The sequence below is a fragment of the Rhinoderma darwinii genome, chromosome 2 (assembly GCF_050947455.1).
Source record: "Rhinoderma darwinii isolate aRhiDar2 chromosome 2, aRhiDar2.hap1, whole genome shotgun sequence".
In the NCBI taxonomy this organism is placed as follows: domain Eukaryota; kingdom Metazoa; phylum Chordata; class Amphibia; order Anura; family Rhinodermatidae; genus Rhinoderma; species Rhinoderma darwinii.
The window spans coordinates 241,676,045-241,697,380 of NC_134688.1; the positions used below are offsets into that span (position 1 = coordinate 241,676,045).

Sequence of the window (21,336 nt, forward strand, 5' to 3'; positions counted from 1 at the left end):
GGAACCTGTCACCAGCATTTCACCTATTAAACCAGCAATACCTGGGAGAAGTGGGTGAAAAATCATTTCTATATAACCTATAATTGTCTTCTTAGTCGGCTCTGTAGCTTTAGTATTTAGCGTTTTAGTGTTCCCACACCGTATGCTAATGAGCAGAAAAGAGTCAGATCTTCATTTGAAAAGAGTCAAATCTTCGTTTGGAAAGAGTCATATCTTCATTCCTCAAGTCTTTCCAAGTTTACTTCGCCTCCTTACTTTTGATTGACAGCTCCTCGCCTTCCCCCAGCACACAAAATCCTGCGCTTGTGCATTGATGTCCTCTTTTGGTGTGTGCGCACAAAGGGAAACCGCATAATTACGATAAAAGGCGCAAAACGTTTGCAGACCGATATTTACAGTCGGAAGAGGAGTTTAGGAGCGGGGATAACGGCAATTAACTTTTTATAGCAGCGGCCAGTGAGGGAGAAGTAAAGTTCAATAGGTGAAATGCAAGTGACAGGTTCCCTTTAAGGCCAAAACTAGGCTGCGTCTTTAAGGGGTTAACATCCTGAGTGAATGTACAAAATCAAAAAACCAACAAGTATAATTTGCTGACAACTGTAACATTACGATAATGTGTCTCCGTTTGAGTATAGCACAATCCGGACCAGTAAACGTTACCTGCCACCAAGACCTTCAATTCTCTCCCTTTCTCTGGGTAGTTCAGGTTTGTGATCTTGTGTTACTTCTACAGTCTTCATCTCTTTAGGACTGTTCTGCAAGCCAAATACAACGCCAGAATCTCCAACATGGGCCACATACAGCTTATTCCCACGAATAATAACCACGCTAGCGGTAGTTCCTGAGGTGCTGGGGAGACCAGTCATAGTTTTTGGCCATTCAGCTAAAGAAAGAAGAGTTACTGGTTATAAAATGTAAATATTTAATACATACACACAATTTAATAACTGGGCAACCAAAATTCCTGCCCCTTGAGAAATAGGCAACTGTATTGTCACAGTTTACTCCAACTTTCAATAGTTTGTTTGCCAAGTGGAGAGGATTGGTGCACAGCCAGCCGTCGACAAAAACGCACACACCTGTCCACAGGTTATGTGTGGTATTGCCACCCGGCCTCATTCACTTCAATGGAGCAGTTGCAATACCAGACTCCCATGGACAGGCGTGACACTGTTTTTGGAAGGAAGCAGCCATGTTTTTCTAGGCCTGAACAACCCCCTTAAGATTAACATTCGATCATGCTGTAGAACGTTTCAGCTAACAACTAAAAGTGCCATTTGAAGACATCTTATTTTATTAGACGTTGTATGAGTAGGAACCAACTGGTGCAATGTGGCTTCATTGCGTCTGTCTGGCCACAACCATTTTTGTTTCTAATCTACCTGTCCCACTTTTTATTGTGAACTGACTCAGGCTTAAAGAGGCTCTGTCACCAGATTTTGCAACCCCTATCTGCTATTGCAGCAGATAGGCGCTGCAATGTAGATTACAGTAACGTTTTTATTTTTAAAAAACGAGCATTTTTGGCCAAGTTATGACCATTTTTGTAATTATGCAAATGAGGCTTGCAAAAGTCCAAGTGGGTGTGTTTAAAAGTAAAAGTCCAAGTGGGCGTGTATTATGTGCGTACATCGGGGCGTTTTTAATACTTTCACTAGCTGGGTGCTCTGAAGAGAAGTAACATCCTCTTCTCTTCAGAACGCCCAGCTTCTGACAGTGCAGATCTGTGACGTCACTCACAGGTCCTGCATCGTGACGGCCACATCGGCACCAGAGGCTACAGTTGATTCTGCAGCAGCATCAGCGTTTGCAGGTAAGATCGACTTACCTGCAAACGCTGATGCTGCTGCAGAATCAACTGTAGCCTCTGGTGCCGATGTGGCCGTCACGATGCAGGACCTGTGAGTGACGTCACAGATCTGCACTGTCAGAAGCTGGGCGTTCTGAAGAGAAGAGGATGTTACTTCTCTTCAGAGCGCCCAGCTAGTGAAAGTATTAAAAACGCCCCGATGTACGCACATAATACACGCCCACTTGGACTTTTACTTTTAAACACACCCACTTGGACTTTTGCAAGCCTCATTTGCATAATTACAAAAATGGTCATAACTTGGCCAAAAATGCTCGTTTTTTAAAAATAAAAACGTTACTGTAATCTACATTGCAGCGCCTATCTGCTGCAATAACAGATAGGGGTTGCAAAATCTGGTGACAGAGCCTCTTTAAATCATACATGCAGTTTTTGATGCAGTTTTTTTAGCCAAAGCCAGGACTGGATCCAAAAGCAAATGCAAGTACAGTGCTGTGAAAAAGTATTTTCCCCCATTACAATTTCTTCCATTTTTGCATATTTGTCACACTTGAATGTTTCCGATCAGCAAACGACTTTTAATATTAGACAAAGATAACCCAAGTAATCACAAAATGCTGTTTTTAAATGAAGATTTCATTTATGAAGGACAAATGCTGTTCAGCCCTTTCTGGCCCTATGTGAAAAAGTAATTGCCCCCTTAACTACTAGATCAACTAGTTGACCAAATCCAATTGACTATTGGGTTTAATTTCACTAGCCACGCCAGGCATGATTACTGCCAGACCTGTTGAATTTAAACATCACTTAAATAGAACCCGCCTGGCATGTGAAGCCGACTAGGAGGTCTCAAAAAGCAGCACATGATGCCGCATTCTAAAGTGATTCAAATACGGATGCCAAAGTTATTGAATTCTACCAGTCTGGAAAGGGTTACAAAGCCATTGTGAAGGCTCGGGACTCCAAACAGTGAGAGCCATTATCCACAAATTGAGAAAACTTGGAACAGTGGTGAGCCTTCCCAGGAGTGGCCTACCAAAATGTCACCAAGAGCACATCAACAACTCATCCAGGAGGTAACAAAAAACACACACGACCATCCAATGGACTAAAGGCAACACTTGCCTCAGTTAAGGTCAATGTAAACCACTGCTGACCAAATAGAAAAGAGGTTCGTCTTACATTTGCCAAATAAAAACATCTAGATGACCAAGACTTTTGGGATAATATTCTGTGGACTGATGAGTCAAAGATGAAACTTTTTGGAAGACATGGGTCTTGCTACATCTGACGTAAAGCTAACACCGCATTACACGTTAAGAACATTATACCAACCATCAAACATGGTGGTGGTAGTGTGATGGTCTGGGGCTGCTTTATTTCATCAGGACATGGACAACGTGTCACAATTGATGGAACCATGAATACTGATCTTTATCAGAAAATCCTGAACTTCCGCACGTCAGTTCATAAACCTCAAGCATAGTTGGGTTAATTATAACAATAATCCGAAGCGTGCAAGCAAGTCTACCTCTGAATGGCTCAAACAAAATTAAACCTTTCAGGACCAGACTAATTTTTTATGCTTTTGCTTTTTGGTCCCCACCTTCAGAAAGTCATAACTCTTATTTTTTCATTGGCACAGCTTTATGAAGGCTTAATTATTACGGAGCAATTTGTACTTTCTAATGGTACTATTTAATCTATTTTACCACCGTATTGGCAAAATATTTTAGTATTTTTATAGTTAGGGCATTTTCGGATGCCGGGATACCTAATGGGTTTGTTTATTTTTATATGTGATCTAGGGAAAGTGGGGTGATTTGCATTTTTTTTTTTAAAAATAATATTTTAAAATCTTATTTTTTACTTTTATTTAGCCCCCCTACAGCCACAGGCAGGTCTCAATAGCAGGGCTGGGAGCATTCACAAGACTCCCAGCTTCTATATGAGTATACTGCCTCCCGCAATCTCGCCGGTTACCGGCCACGAAGTGAAAGGGGGAGTAAAAACCTCACAGATGCCGGTGGTCACATCGGACAACAGCATCTGAGGGGTTAAATGCTTGCACTCAGAAATGTTTCTTATCGCAAGCATTGCCGCTGGGTCACTACTGTGTAAAACAGCAGAGACCCAGCTGCTATGGCGCCCGCTCTGCTTCTCAACGGGCACCAGCTTTAAAGAGGCTCTGTCACCAGATTTTGCAACCCCTATCTGCTATTGCAGCAGATCGGCGCTGCTATGTAGATTACAGTAACGTTTTTATTTTTAAAAAACGAGCATTTTTGGCCAAGTTATGCCCATTTTTGTATTTATGCAAATGAGGCTTGCAAAAGTACAACTGGGCGTGTTTAAAGTAAAAGTCCAAGTGGGCGTGTATTATGTGCGTACATCGGGGCGTGTTTACTACTTTTACTAGCTGGGCGTTATGACGAGAAGTATCATCCACTTCTCTTCAGAACGCCCAGCTTCTGGCAGTGCAGTCACAGCCGTGTTCTCCAGAGATCACGCTGTGACGTCACTCACAGGTCCTGCATCGTGTCAGACGAGCGAGGACACATCGGCACCAGAGGCTACAGTTGATTCTGCAGCTAGTAAAAGTAGTAAACACGCCCCGATGTACGCACATAATACACGCCCAGTTGTACTTTTACGGTAAACACGCCCAGTTGTACTTTTGCAAGCCTCATTTGCATAAATACAAAAATGGTCATAACTTGGCCAAAAATGCTCGTTTTTTAAAAATAAAAACGTTACTGTAATCTTCATTGATGCAGACTAGCGACGGGAAAGGGTTAAGATTTTGGAGTGGATGAGGCTCAAAAACCCTCCATCATAACCAAATGAAAACAATTCTGCAAAGAAGAGTTGGCCATAATTCCTCCACAGTGATGTAAAAGCCTCATTGCAAGTTGTTGCAAACATTTTATTGCAGTGGTTCCTGCCAAAGGGGACTCAACCAGTAAGGGTATGTGCACACACACTAATTACGTCCGTAATTGACGGACGTATTTCGGCTGCAAGTACCGGACCGAACACAGTGCAGGGAGCCGGGCTCCTAGCATCATACTTATGTACGATGCTAGGAGTCCCTGCCTCTCTGCAGGACAACTGTCCCGTACTGTAATCATGTTTTCAGTACGGGACAGTAGTTCCACGGAGAGGCAGGGACTCCTAGCATCGTACATAAGTATGATGCTAGGAGCCCGGCTCCCTGCACTGTGTTCGGTCCACTACTTGCGGCCGAAATACGTCCGTCAATTACGGACGTAATTAGTGTGTGTGCACATACCCTTATTAGGTTAAGGGCTTATTCAGACGAACGTAAAATACGCGCGTGCAACGCGCGTGATTTTCACGTGCGTTGCCCGTAGCTATATTAGACAATGGGGCCGTGCAGACATGGCAGCGTTTTTTGCGCAGCGTTGCTCCGTTGCAAAAAACTCACGACATGTCCGTTGATTCAGCGTTTTCAACGCATCACGCACCCATTGAAGTCAATGGGTGCGTGAAAACCACGCATGTCGCACGGAAGCACTTCCGTGCGAACTGCGTGTTTGCGCAACAGCTGTCAAAAGGATGAATGTAAACAGAAAAGCACCACGTGCTTTTCTGTTTCCGAACATCCAAACGGAGTGTCTTTGCGATTAGCGAAACCCGACAACCGAAGCGAACTTCACCGGGTTCGGCCAAACTCGTTTTGGCCGAACTCGGCAAAAAAAATTCCGGTCCGCGACGTCGGGAGACATTCACTGTGCATGGTGCTGAAAGAGTTAAACTGTTTCAGCACCATGGACAGTGACTTGCGATCCCAAAATACACGAACCTGTAAAAAAAACCGAAGTTCTAACTTACCGATTACTCCTGTCTCCTTCCTGCAGTCCGACCTCCCGGGATGACACTTCAGTTCAAGTGACAGCTCCAGCCAATCACAGGCCAAGCACAGGCTGCAGCCAATCACAGGCTGCAGCGGTCACTTGGACTGCCGCGTCATCCAAGGAGGTGGGCTCGATGTCAAGAGAGGCGCGTCACCAAGGACGCGTCACCAAGGACGCGTCACCAAGGCAACGGCCGGGAAGTTCTCGGTAAGTAGGAACTTTATCTTTTTTTTTAACAGGTTTTTCGCTGTTGTGTTCGGCATTCACTGTCGAGGGTGCTGAAAGATTTAGCTCTTTCAGCACCTTGGACAGTGACGGGCGTTGACAAGCCTCATCTCTATGATGCCGGCTGCGCGAAAATCACGCAGCCGCGCATCAGACACGGATGACACACGCAGCTGTCAAATAGTGTTTGCGCGCGCAAAACGCTGCGTTGTTTGCGCGCGCAAAAACGCAACGCTCGTGTGAATCCGGCCTTAGGGTGCATTTACTTTATCACATGGGTGATATAGGTTTTGAATAAATCTTTATCCTCAATAAATGGAATGATCATTAGAAAGGCTGTGCTCATATCAGCGTCCAGCTTCCGTTCTTGGGTTCCGTTTGACCTTTCCGCTGGAGGAACCGATGAACGAAAAGCCAAACGGAAACTATAGCTACCGTTTGCAATTGGTTTCTCTTCCGTAGGGTTTCCATTTTTCCCCGGAAACAATAGCATAGTCGACAGGCCTAAAGCTGCATTTTGTGTTTACTCGTGTTGTCTTCATCTTATATTAAAATTAGTTGGACGATCTGAAACATTTAAATGTAACAAACAGGCAAAAAAAATCTACAGCACAGTATAAAGGAATGAATTATACGCTCTTCTGTATCGACTCCTGTGTTGGCAAAAACACTGTATATATAAATCCAGTCTAATTCACCATCTCTAACGTCTAAGAACACAAGTTGAGAAGAGTGAAGACAGTACAAAACTTGTATGAAGTTTTAGTGGTTTGATCCAATAAACGTGTTCTAGCATTCACAGCGCAGTAAAGCGTAAGTGACAGCTAGGCAGAGCTAATAACAGCTGTTTTATATGAGGCAGGACATGCCTGGGCTATGTATGACTATAGTAAATGTGTTATGAAAACTCTCCAATGGACATGTCCCGGCAGGAAACCCGACTGTCAGTCCACTGCTACAACACTGAGCACAGAAAGCACATTGCATAAAACTTATAGCATGTTCAAGAAGTGAGATCACCAGATACAGATGCGGATAGCCTGTAGAAGCAAAATACTTCAGATCTTAAAGGAACAGTGTCACCAAATTATTTTTTTTTATATCAGTTTTATGTTAGGGTTTTATTAAAAACGTTTATATTTATTTGTGTGTTTGTGTGTTACTTTTTTCTATTTTTACACTTTTTCTTCCCTATGGGGGCTGCCATTTTTTTTTCCATTTCTGTATGTGTCGATTAACGACACATACAGTCATGGAAAACGGCAGCTCCAGTCCCATAGGGACTGCGAACGGGGCCCGTTCCATCCACTATGGTGTACGCCGTGTGTGTGGGAACGGCGCATGCGCCGCTCCCACACAGTCCAATTTGAAATGCGCGCCGTCCGGCGCCATTTTCCTGTGGACCGGAAGTCGCGGCCGGACAGTAAGATTACTACTTCCGGTCGCGGCTTCCGGACTTGTGCACATGGAGCAGCGGCAGCAGACGGAGCGGACGGGCCGGAGGGAGCGGCGGAGACTGGAGCAGGTAAGTGATTTCTATGTATGTTCGTGTTTTACTGTGTGTTTACTACTGTATGTAAACCTTCTACACTGTGTGTTAGCTCAAAAAATGGCGACACACAGTGTAGGAGGTTAGACCGTTCAAACCCCTCGTTTCTCCCGGCACTAGCCAGGATAAAGGAGGGGGGGATTCTGAGAGCTCACTAGAGCGAGGGATTTTTTCCCAATTTTGCAGCATAAAGCAATGTGGTTGCTTTACCACATGCAATGCTGCAATTTTGGGAATTGCTCCATCTAGTGACCAGTGCTGGGAAATATTATAAATTGAATCCAATTTATAATATTTCCTGACTCGTGGAAAAAATAAAAAAAATTAGAACAATGTTTAATCACCCACACACTAATTGTTTAACTAAAAAAAAACACAAACATGTGACATCTTTTTACATAAATATATGAATGCAAAGCAATATTTGGTCCACGAATAACCCCTTTAACTTCGATGTGATCGATATTACGGTGACACTGTGTGTTAAGTAGAGTTTACGTCACGTTCAAAATGCGTTTTTTTGCCACGACCATGCCAAAACTATGCAATAAGGTTGTCACGATACCAGAATTTGGACTTCGATACCGATACTTCGTGTAGTATTGTGAATTTTGAATGTGCCTCACAGTAATGCTAATTAACCCCAGCATGTTTCTCAGTCATAAGGGACAACATTGGGTTAATGTGCAAGGTACATGATGGGGTTAATTAATATTAAAGTGAGGCACATGGAGCTTAAAGAGGCTCTGTTACCACATTATAAGTGGCCTATATTTTACATGATGTGATCGGCGCTGTATTGTAGATTACAGCAGTGTTTTTTATTTAGAAAAACGATTATTTTTGACCGAGTTATGACCTATTTTAGCTTTATGCTAATGAGTTTCTTAATGGACAACTGGGCGTGTTTTACTTTTTGACCAAGTGGGCGTTGTGGAGAGAAGTGTATGACGCTGACCAATCGGCGTCATACACTTCTCTCCATTATTTTTTGCGTAACAAACTGTAGTTTCGATCAGTACCATTTTTAGGTACATGCGACTTTTTGATCTCTTTTTATTCCATTTTTTGGGAGGTGAAGTGACCAAACAATTGTGATTCTGGTACGGTTTATTATTATTTTCTTTTACGGCGTTCATCGCGCGGGATAAATAACAAAATCATTTTGTCGTTCAGGCTGTTACGGACGCGGCGATACCAATTATGTATAGTTTATTTGTTTGTTTATATATTTTTATTAATAATAAAAGGACTGATAAGGAAAAAGGGGGATTTTTACTTTGATCACTTTTAAAACTTTTATTTTTACGCATCTTTTTTTTACTTTATTACTTTGACTCATTGGGGGACTTGAGGGCAGGAGGCCCTGATCGCTATTCGAATACACTGCACTACATGCGTAGTGCAGTGTATTAGAACCGTCAGCTACTCACTGACAGCAAGCATAGTGGGTCCTGACTTTTTCAGGACCCACTAGGCTTCCGTCGATGGCATAGCCGGACGCCATTGTTTGGTGTCCGGTTGCCATAGTCACCATCGCCAGCCGCTATCGTGCAGCAGGCCGGCGATGGTAGCTTAACCCCTAAAAAGCCGCGATCACTATTGAACGCGGCTTTTAAGGGGTTATTCAGTGGGGACACAGCGATCGGTCCCTGCTCTAGGAGCTGCGGCAGCTGCTGTACGAGACAGCAGCTGTCACAGCTCCTGCATGTGTCGGGAGGACGACTCCCGTGACGTACTATTCCGTCATGGAGCGCGAACGGGGCGGTTTCCATGACGGAATAGTACGTCACTGAGCGTTCAAGACCAACTGGGCGTGTTTTTACTTTTTACCAAGTGGGTGTTGTAAAGAAGTGTATGAGGCTGACCAATCAGTGACCAATCAGTGACATACACTTCTCATTGTTCCAGCCCAGCTTCTTTCACTGCACAATCACACTGTGCTGTGGATCATGCTGGGCTGGAATGGAGAGAAGTGTATGACGCGGATTGGTCATTGGGAGCACGGCCCGTAAAATATGAAAAATAGGACATGCTCCATAATTCCCGGCACAGTTCTACGGCACGGACACCTATCCATAGCGATACGGAAAAAAAGTGTCCGCGGCCAATAGGGCTGGTTTCACACGACCTATTTTCAGACGTAAACGAGGCGTATTATGCCTTGTTTTACGTCTGAAAATAAGGCTATTATACGTCGGCAAACATCTGCCCATTCATTTGAATGGGTTTGCCGACGTACTGTGCAGACGACCTGTCATTTACGCGTCGTCGTTTGACAGCTGTGAAACGACGACACGTAAAAATACAGCCTCGGCAAAAGAAGTGCAGGACACTTCTTTCAGACGTAATTTGAGCCGTTCTTCATTGAACTCAATGAAGCACAGCTCAAAATTTACGGCTGTCAGAGAAGCCTCGCAAAACGCGAGGAGGAATTACGGCTGAAACGAGGCAGCTGTTTTCTCCTGAAAACAGTCTGTCATTTCAGCCGTAAAAGCCTCTCATCGTGTGCACATACCCTAGAACTGAATGGGTCTGTAATTGCGGACCGTAACACGGTCCGCAATTACTAAGGCCCCATGCACACGACAGCAAAAAACCTCCGATTTTGCGGACCGCAATTGCGGTCCACAAAAACGGAGCCATTCACTTTCATTGAACACTGACACCTTTCCGTAGCACTACGGAAGGGTGTCAGTGCCGTGGAAATGTTCCGGGAATTATGGAACATGTCCGTTCTTTCGCATTTTGCGAGCCGTGCTGCCATACTTTGTATGGGAGCACGGCCCGAAAATGCGGCTGTCAGTCAGCGGCCGGCCGTGCCCACAATCGCGGGCCGTGATTGCGGGTACGGTCGTGTGCATGGGGCCTTAGATCTTTTTTTTACGGCCGTGTGCATGGGGCCTAAAACAGGAATCATCAACGGCTTTCCTTAACATCAAACCTTCTTCGTCAACACATTTTAATACCAACTCTATGGTCTACAATACTGGATAAATCCTGATCCAGACCACTGATCTGCATATTTCATATAAACAAAAGCAATTAATACACTGCAGTCAGTATGGGGGATGGTCAACAATGACAGCTAGAAAACGACATTAGAACGGGCTATGGCAGTGGAACAATTACATTCTCCTTCCAGATCTATCTACATGTAGTGGTATCAAACTGACAAGGCTGGAGAAATCCCAGCAGTCATGTAACCATTGTGGAGGACCATGCACTGGCCATATAAAACACTGGGATACGACTCCCATGGTTACTTTATGTGACGGCCAGCGTGTAATTATCGGGAGTAGAATGGGATACAACTCCTATGGCTACTGTATGTGACAGCCAGCGTGTAATTATCGGGAGTAGAATGGGATACAACTCCTATTGCTACTGTATGTGACAGCCAGCGTGTAATTATCAGGATTATCGTGACTAGAATAGGATCCAACTCCTATGGATACTGTATGTGACGGCCAGCGTGTAATTACCGGGATTATCGCGAGAAGAATGGGATACAATTCCTATGGATACTGTATATGACGGCCAGCGTGTAATTACCGGGATTATCGTGGCTAAAATGAGATACAACTCCTATGGATACTGTATGTGACGGCCAGCGTGTAATTACCGGGATTAGAATGGGATACAATTCCTATGGATACTGTATGTGACGGCCAGCGTGTAATTACCGGGATTAGAATGGGATACAACTCCTATGGATACTGTATGTGACGGCCAGCGTGTAATTACCGGGATTATCTTGAGTAGAATGGGATACAACTCCTATGGATACTGTATGTGACGGCCAGCGTGTAATTACCGGGATTATCGCGAGTAGAATGGGATACAATTCCTATGGATACTGTATGTGACGGCCAGCATGTAATTATCAGGATTATCGTGACTAAAATGAGATACAACTCCTATGGATACTGTATGTGACAGCCAGCATGTAATTATCGGGATTATCGTGAATAAAATGCGATACAATTCCTATGGATACTGTATGTGACAGCCAGCATGTAATTATCGGGATTATCGTGACTAAAATGAGATACAACTCCTATGGATACTGTATGTGACGGCCAGCGTGTAATTACCGGGATTATCGCGAGAAGAATGAGATACAATTCCTATGTATACTGTATGTGACGGCCAGCGTGTAATTACCGGGATTAGAATGGAATACAATTCCTATGTATACTGTATGTGACGGCCAGCGTGTAATTACCAGGATTAGAATGGAATACAATTCCTATGGATACTGTATGTGACGGCCAGCGTGTAATTACCGGGATTAGAATGGAATACAATTCCTATGTATACTGTATGTGACGGCCAGCGTGTAATTACCAGGATTAGAATGGAATACAATTCCTATGGATACTGTATGTGACGGCCAGCGTGTAATTACCGGGATTAGAATGGGATACAATATGTGACAGCCAGCGTGTAATTACCGGGATTATCGTGACTAAAATGAGATACAATTCCTATGTATACTGTATGTGACGGCCAGCGTGTAATTACCGGGATTATCGCGAGTAGAATGGGATACAACTCCTATGGATACTGTATGTGACGGCCAGCATGTAATTATCGGGATTATCGTGAGTAGAATGGGATACAATTCCTATGTATACTGTATGTGACGGCCAGCGTGTAATTACCGGGATTATCGCGAGTAGAATGGGATACAACTCCTATGGATACTGTATGTGACGGCCAGCGTGTAATTACCGGGATTATCGCGAGTAGAATGGGATACAACTCCTATGGATACTGTATGTGACGGCCAGCGTGTAATTACCGGGATTATCGCGAGTAGAATGGGATACAACTCCTATGGATACTGTATGTGACGGCCAGCATGTAATTATCGGGATTATCGTGACTAGAATGAGATACAATTCCTATGGATACTGTATGTGGCAGCCAGCGTGTAATTACCGGGATTATCGTGACTAGAATGAGATACAACTCCTATGGGTACTGTATGTGACGGCCAGCATGTAATTATCGTGAGTAAAATGGGATACAATTCCTATGGACACTGTATGTGACGGCCAGCGTGTAATTATCGGGAGTAGAATGGGATACAACTCCTATGGATACTGTATGTGACGGCCAGCGTGTAATTACCGGGATTATCGCGAGTAGAATGGGATACAATTCCTATGGACACTGTATGTGACGGCCAGCGTGTAATTATCGGGAGTAGAATGGGATACAACTCCTATGGATACTGTATGTGACAGCCAGCGTGTAATTACCAGGATTATCGTGACTAGAATGAGATACAACTCCTATGGATACTGTATGTGACGGCCAGCGTGTAATTACCGGGATTATCGCGAGAAGAATGGGATACAATTCCTATGGATACTGTATGTGACGGCCAGCGTGTAATTACCGGGATTATCGAGACTAAAATGAGATACAACTCCTATGGATACTGTATGTGACGGCCAGCGTGTAATTACCGGGATTAGAATGGGATACAATTCCTATGGATACTGTATGTGACGGCCAGCGTGTAATTACCGGGATTAGAATGGGATACAATTCCTATGGATACTGTATGTGACGGCCAGCGTGTAATTACCGGGATTATCTTGAGTAGAATGGGATACAACTCCTATGGATACTGTATGTGACGGCCAGCATGTAATTATCGGGATTATCGTGACTAAAATGAGATACAACTCCTATGGATACTGTATGTGACGGCCAGCATGTAATTATCGGGATTATCGTGAGTAGAATGGGATACAATTCCTATGGATACTGTATGTGACAGCCAGCATGTAATTATCGGAATTATCGTGACTAGAATGGGATACAATTCCTATGGATACTGTATGTGACAGCCAGCGTGTAATTACCGGGATTATCGGGACTAGAATGAGATACAACTCCTATGGATACTGTATGTGACGGCCAGCATGTAATTATCGGGATTATCGTGAGTAGAATGGGATACAATTCCTATGGATACTGTATGTGACAGCCAGCATGTAATTATCGGAATTATCGTGACTAGAATGGGATACAATTCCTATGGATACTGTATGTGACGGCCAGCGTGTAATTACCGGGATTATCTTGAGTAGAATGGGATACAACTCCTATGGATACTGTATGTGACGGCCAGCGTGTAATTACCGGGATTATCGCGAGTAGAATGGGATACAATTCCTATGGATACTGTATGTGACAGCCATCGTGTAATTATAGGGATTATCGTGACTAGAATGGGATACAATTCCTATGGATACTGTATGTGACAGCCAGCATGTAATTACAAGGATTACCGGGAGTAGAATGGGATACAATTCCTATGGATACTGTATGTGACAGCCACCGTGTAATTACAAGGATTACCGGGAGCTCCACCACCGCCCTGAACAGATGCACCCACGTATTGACTACTAGATGATGGCCCCTCACAAGAAACACGCGCCCTCCTGGAGGACGGCTTCAGAAAACAATAACACATGCAGCCATAACAAAAGTCATTGTTCCTCGCAGCGCCATCCTACAGCACTGGCCGAGCACAAGTTTCCAGTCAGCTCCAGTATACACGTATTGCTGGATTCGATGTGGGCGCATGCACGTAAGGGGGCATTAGAAGCAGCACCAGACCCCTCTATACTCACGGAGTTTCTTCCACATCGCATGGTGACAGCCCATGAAGCCCTTGCGGATGGCAGCACACACTTCCTCCGGGTCCCGGGACATGAAGCCCTTCTGCTTCCTGATAAAGCCCCATAAATGATCCCTGGCAAAGTGAGCGGCTTCCCGTCCTCCGTGCCCATCAAACACAGCGAAAAAGCCTACACACTGCCCGCTTTTTACGCCCGCTTTGACTTGGAACACCCGGTTCTGGGCAGTAGTCCGACTTGCAGAGCCAGCTTCATCGTCTTCTTCATCTTCCCAAGACAACTCGCCCTCTCCGGGCTCTGGCTCCACTAATATCTGGGTGACATCCTCCATGTATTTCCTGCCGCCTTGATCCGAAGACACGCTAACCCGTAGAGTGAAATGATTCTCCATGCCCCCGCTCTGTTGTTTCGACCCGGGTGTGGGCGCCATCGTCCCACTGACAATATTTTTATCACGACCGCCCGCTTACGACTCGGTGCTACAGCGAGCTAGTGGTAAATAGATTGTGAAAAAACCTGTTTCTACCGCCCGCCCGCGCTTCTTATTGTTTATGTTCAACGCTGCTCCGACCTGTCCTACAGCCGCCGTGACGTCACGACCCTGAATGTACCGCTCAGCTGTGCCGCACGAACAGTTCTCTACCCGCCCCGGCGAGCTACGCATGCGCGGTTACAGAAAGGAAGCGACTAGCTACACGAAGAAGGCGGGTAGAAGTGGGGAGGGAGCGCTCTGAGCAGGGAGGCTCTCGAACTTTCTGAAAAGGCAGCGAACGTCCATCTTTGAATGTGGGAAAATACACAGTGTTGACCGGGGAGGAAATTATACTAGTTTATGTTTATTGTATTCGTTTTGAAATTTCTTTTAACCCCTTCAGGACCAAGCTCATTTTGGCCTTCAGGACCAGACCCATTTTTTCAAATCTGACATATTTCACTTTATGTGGTAATAACTCCGGAACGCTTTTACCTATCAAAGTGATTCTGAGATTGTTTTCTCGTGACACATTGGACTTTATGATAGTGGAAAAATGTGGTCGATAAATTCAATATTTACCAGTGAAAAACACCAAAATTTGGTGAAAAATTGCAAAAATTTGCATTTTTCTAAATGTAAATGTATCTGCTTGTAAGACAGGCAGTTATACCACACAAAATTGTTGCTAATTAACATCCCCCATATGTCTACTTTAGATTGGCATCGTTTTTTGAACATCCTTTTATTGTTCTATGACATCACAAGGCTTAGAACTTTAGCAGCAATTTCTCACATTTTCAAGAAAATTTCAAAAGGCTATTTTTACAGGGGCCAGTTCAGTTGTGAAGCGGCTTTTAGGGCCTTATATATTAGAAACCGCCAAAAAGTCACCCCATTTTAAAATCTTCACCCCTCAAAGTATTCAAAACAGCATTTAGAAAGTTTCTTAACCCTTTAAACGTTTCACAGGAATTAAAGCAACGTAGAGGTGAAATTTTCAAATTTCATTTTTTTTTGCAGAAATTCATTTTTATTCTATTTTTTTTGTAACACAGAAGTTTTTACCAGAGAAACGCAACTCAATATTTATTGCCCAGATTCTGCAGTTTTTAGAAATATCCCACATGTGGTCCTAGTGTGGTAATGGACTGAAGCACCGGCCTCAGAAGCAAAGGAGCACCCAGTGGATTTTGGGCCTCCTTTTTATTAGAAAATATTTTAGGCTCCATGTCAGGTTTCAAGGGCTCTTTCGGTGCCAAAACAGTGGAAATCCACCAAAAGTGACCCCATTTTGGAAACTACACCCCTTGAGGAAATTATCTAGGGGTATAGTGAGCATTTTGACCCCGCAGGTTTTTTGCAGAAATTATTGGAAGTAGGCCGTGAAAATAAAAATCGTCATTCTTTCAAAGATTATGTAGGTTTAGCTAATTTTTTCTAATTTCCACGAGGACTAAAGGAGAAAAAGCACCACAACATTTGTAAAGCAATTTCTCCCGAGTAAAACAATACCCCATATGTGGTTATAAACGGATGTTTGGACACACGGCGGAGCTTAGAAGGGAAAGAGCGCCATTTGGCTTTTGGAGCTCAAATTTAGCAGGAATGGTTTGCGGCGGCCATGTCGCATTTGCAAAGCCCCTGAGGGACCAAAACAGTGAAAACACCAAAAAAGTGACTCCATTGAGAAAACTACACCCCTTGAGGAATCCATCTAGGGGTGTAGTGAGCATTTTGCCCCCACAGGTGTTTCATAGATTTTATTAGAATTGGGCAGTGAAAATAAAAAAAATCCTTTTTCTTCAATAAGACGTAGCTTTAGCTCCAAATTTTTAATTTTCTCAACAAATAAAGGAAAAAAAGAACCCCAACGCTTGTAAAGCAACTTCTCTGGAGTACGGCAATACCCCACACGTGGTCGTAAAATGCTGTTTGGGCACACGGCAGGGCTCAGAAGGGAAGGAGCGCCATTTGCTTTTGGTGTACAGATTTTGCTGCATTTGGTTTCTGGTCGCTATGTTGCATTTGCAAAGTCCATGTGGGACCAAAACAGTGGATCCCCCCCAGAAGTGACCCCATTTTGGAAACAACACCCTCAAGGTATTCACCTAGGGGTGTAGTGAGCATGTTAACCCCACAGGTGTTTTGCAGAAATTCGTGTGCACACGATGTGGGAGAATGAAAATGGGAATTTTTCCTTAGATACGCCAATATGTGGTGCCCAGCTTGTGCCACCATAACAAGACAGCTCTCAATTATTATGCGGTGTTTCCCTGTTTTAGAATCACCCTACATGTGGCCCTAATCTTTTGCCTGGACATTCGACAGGGCTCAGGAGTGAAAGAGTACCATGTAAAATTGAGGCCTAATTTGGCGACTTATAAAGTATTGGTTCACAATTGCAGAGGCTTTGATGTGAAATAATAAAAGAAACCCCTGAGAAGTGACCCCATTTTGGAAACTGCACCCCTCAAGGCATTTATTAAGAGGTGTAGTGAGCATTTTCACCCCACGTATCTTTTCCATAAATGATTGCGCTGCGGAAGGTACAAATTAAATAGTTTCCCTAGATATGCCAATTCAGTGTCAAATGTCATGCCTAGCTTGTGCCACTTTTTTTTTTACATACACCGTTCACCGTACGTTATAAACTACATGTTACCTTTATTCTGCGGGTCAGTACGATTCCGGCGATACCAAATTTATAGAACTTTTTTATAACTTTTTGCACAATAAAATTACTTTTGGAAAGAGAATGTATTTTTTCTGTCGCCAAGTTGTGAGAGCCATAACTTTTACATTTTCTCATCAATGGAGCTGTGTGAGGGCTTGTTTTTTTTTGCGAGACGAGGTATAGATTTTATCGGTACCATTTTTGGATACATGCGACTTTTTGATCACTTTTTATTTCAATTTTTGGAAGACAGTGACCAAAAAAACAGTAATTATGGCAGTGTTTTTGAGGTTTTTTTTTACGGCGTTCACTGCGCTGGATAAATAACATAATAATTTTATAGTTCAGGTCGTTACGGTCGCTGCGATACCAAATATGTATGGCTTTATTATTTTTTTCAATAATAAATGACTTATAAGGGAAAAAGGGCGATTGTGTTTTGTGTTATTATTTGAAACTTTTATTGTATGTTTTCCAACTTTTATTTTTACTTTTTTTACACTTTTTTTTACACTTTTCTTTAGTCCCACTAGGGGACTTGAATGTCCAACTATTTGTTTGATGTTCTAATACATTGCACTACCTATGTAGTGCAATGTATTGGAACTGTCAGTTGTTCACTGACAGCAAGCCGATCAGGCTCCGCCTCTGGGCGGGGCCTAATCAGCTTACGTAATGGCAGACAGGAGTCCATTGTTAGGGCTCCTGTTGCCATGGTAGCAGTCGCCAGCCTTGCCATCGCATGGCAAGGCTGCCGATTTTCTACAAACCTCTAGGATGCAGCGATCACAATGGATCGCTGCATCGAAGGGGTTAATGCCAGGAATCGGAGCTAGCTCCGGTTCCTGGCGATAGATCGGGGTGTCCGCTGTAACATACAGCGGACACCCACTGCTGATGACGCCGGCTCAGCTTCTGAGCCGGAAGCTGAGCCGGCGCCATCTTGCCGATGTTACCGGAAGCCTCCTGGGCCCCGCCGACGACGGGGCATAAGAGGATTCCGTTACAGGCTGATCGGGAGGTAAGCATTAGCCCTCCGATCGCCTTTGCAGCCACCGGCAACCCAGCGATCACGTTGCTGGGGTGCCGGTGGCTATAAACTCCTCACATGCTGCGATCTCTATTGAACGCAGCATGTGAGGGGTTAATCGGTCCGATCGGAGGCTAGCTCCGGTCCTGGCCGATACCTTAGGGTGCCAGCTGTAACATACAGCTGTCACCCGGTGGTGATGTCGCTGGCTCAGCTCCTGAGCCAGCTTCATCTCCATGACGTATATTTACGTGAAAATGCGGTAAGCCACCGATTTTAATGACGTATATATACGTGATCCGGCGGGAAGGGGTTAAAATTATTGTGTTAACCTACAGAAGGACCTGAGACGCCTCGGGAGAATTTAGGCAACTGTTTTTGTTTTTTCTTATAGAATGAACGTTATATAATATTAAATAATTGTAATGTTGATTTCAATGGTGACAGATCCGGCGCCAATGGTTTCCGTTTCTCAGTTGTGCAATGGAAATTAATGGTGATGGAAACGGAAACCTATGGTTTCCTTTTGTGCCTGTCAGGGCTCCGTTCCGACGGAAAGCTCCATCGGAACGGAGCCCTAGCGCAGATGTGGACGAAACCTAAATCACAGGTGATTATGGCTCTACTGTTTTGCATTAGATCCCAGTGATATATCACCTATAATGTATTCTTATGGGGGTCGCATGATATCAGGTCTGTACATCTATTTGTATTAGGGATGTCACGATACCAGAATTTGGACTTCGATACCGATACTTCGTTTAGTATTGCGATTTCGATACTTTTGCCAACAGTAATAAAAAAAATAATTCTTCCGTTTTCTGAGGTGAGGCGCGACGTGTGATGAATTTTGAACGCGCCTCACATTAATAGTAATTAATCCCATCATGTTTCTCAGTCATATTGGGTTAATGTGCGAGGTACATGATGGGGTTAATTACTATTAATGTGAGGAACATGGAGGGTAAATTCATCGCACCTCGCGCCTCACATTAATAAGTGAATGAAAGCCGTGTTTATTTTTTTACAGCGTACACATCATAAATGATGCAAAAAAATTCTTGTGCGCGCCATTACTGAATGTGTGTATTTTATGTATTGAGACTTATTTTAATGTTTATTGTAAAAAAGGTGAATGTGTATTTTTTTTTAAATTTAACAATACTTTGTTTTTACTTTATTTTTAAACTTTAATGTACTGACATATATCAGATATGTGCCAGTACATTAGCCTGTGGACAGATAGCACACAGGCAGTTGTTAGGACATACTTGGGTATGTCCTAACAACATGAAATATGGTAAGACAGCCCTGGGGTCCGTCAATAGACCCTGGGCTGTCTGCCCATATATGGTATGGCCCTCGATCGCGTCACAGGAATTCCCTGTGACGCGATCCAGGGGCATCCCCCCTTCTCATTTTCCCCTGAATGCTGCAGTCAGCTGTGATCGCAGCATTCAGGGGAATAACGGCGGAGATGAGAGGTTTCTCTGATCTCCGCCGTTATAGAGCGGGGCTGCGGCTGTGTAATACAGCCATTGCCCCGCTCCTGACAGGAAGTGCGCGCGCGGTCAGCATGAGGTGATGCGGCGGTTCAGGCACTGAGGACAGAACATGGGGGTGTTTTGTAGTGCTCCAGTGCCGCCGCTCTTTAGTGCAGCGTCGGCCGCATCGCATCATCCTGATGGCGCGCACATGTCAGGACTCAGGAGCCGGGCTGTGGCTGCGCAGCTCAGTATCGAAATATAGGAAATAGCGGTATCGAACCGTTTAGGGATGCAGAGTATCGAAACAGTATCGAAGTTTCAATGCACCGTGCATCCCTAATTTGTATGCAATCTCAAACAATCCAACTAAGGCCTCATGCACACGACTGTAGCCATGGGCACGGCCGTAATTTTCGGGTCGGTCGGCCCGCCGGCCGCGGAGTATCGCACGCAAATCGCGGGCCGTGTACATGGCCGCGTCCATTATTTTCTATGAGCCTGGACCGCAGAACACGGCCGTAATAAGACATGTTCGTTCTTTCTGCGATCCAGGCTCCTGGGCCATGCTCGGACCGTGGAAACAACGGTCGTGTGCTTGGGCCCATAGAAATGAATGGGGCCACAATTCTCCCGTGGATTTTCAGGGGAATTGCGGCCGCAAAAGTACGTTCATGTGGCCTAAGGCTCTGTTCAAATCTGCGTTGGGGTCCCGTTCTGATTTTCCGTCGGAGCTTTCCGCCAGAACGGAAACCTGAACAGACATAAACTGACGCAGACGGAAACCAGAGGTTTCCATTTCCATCACCATTGATATTGGGTCCAGTGCACAACAGAGACAAACAGAAACCACGTGCACCGGCTCTGTCACCATTGAAATCAATGGTGATGGAAAGTGTCAGTTTGTGTCTGGTCAGGGTCCCATTCTGACGGAAAGACGGAACGTCAGAACGGGACCCCAACACAGATGTGAACAGAGCCTTAGCATTTTATTTATTACTATAGGGTTCTGTTAAAATCTAGCGCAGTAAAATGAATCTTGATTTTACGTAATACTGCAATGCAATTAATTTTTTTTTACCTTTAAAAAAAAAAAAAGGCTCTACCTCTAAATTTCAGAAAACTGATTCTAAAATTGCATGTGATACCATGCCTGCAATCTTCTGCAATGCGATAGTGCACAAAATCGGGTTTACTTCTCACATACAATTTTGCAGTGTGATCTCATGCAAGATTGCATTGCAAGACATCGAATGTAATAGGTCACATCATCCCTATAAGGGTATGTGCACACACACTAATTACGTCCGTAATTTACGGACGTATTTCGGCCGCAAGTACCGGACCGAACATAGTGCAGGGAGCCGGGCTCCTAGCATCATAGTTATATACGATGCTAGGAGTCCCTGCCTCTCTGCAGGACAACTGTCCCGTACTGTAATCATGTCTTCAGTACGGGACAGTAGTTCCACGGAGAGGCAGGGGCTCCTAGCATCGTACATATGTATGATGCTAGGAGCCTGGCTCCCTGCACTGAGTTCGGTCCGGG

General features: G+C 44.3%; 1 protein-coding gene across 1 annotated transcript in view; it reads right to left on the bottom strand.

Moving 5' to 3' along the window:
• The window catches only part of PPM1D (protein phosphatase, Mg2+/Mn2+ dependent 1D), a 38,068-nt gene extending 23,281 nt beyond the window's left edge, over positions 1-14,787 (bottom strand). The window contains exons 1-2 of the mRNA XM_075850429.1: positions 14,119-14,787; positions 661-883 (exon numbers count right to left, since the gene is read on the bottom strand). Coding sequence (XP_075706544.1) covers positions 661-883; positions 14,119-14,554 — 659 coding nt within the window. The 5' untranslated portion in view covers positions 14,555-14,787. The remainder of the gene's footprint in view (positions 1-660; positions 884-14,118) is intronic.
• Between the last annotated feature and the right edge of the window lie 6,549 nt (positions 14,788-21,336).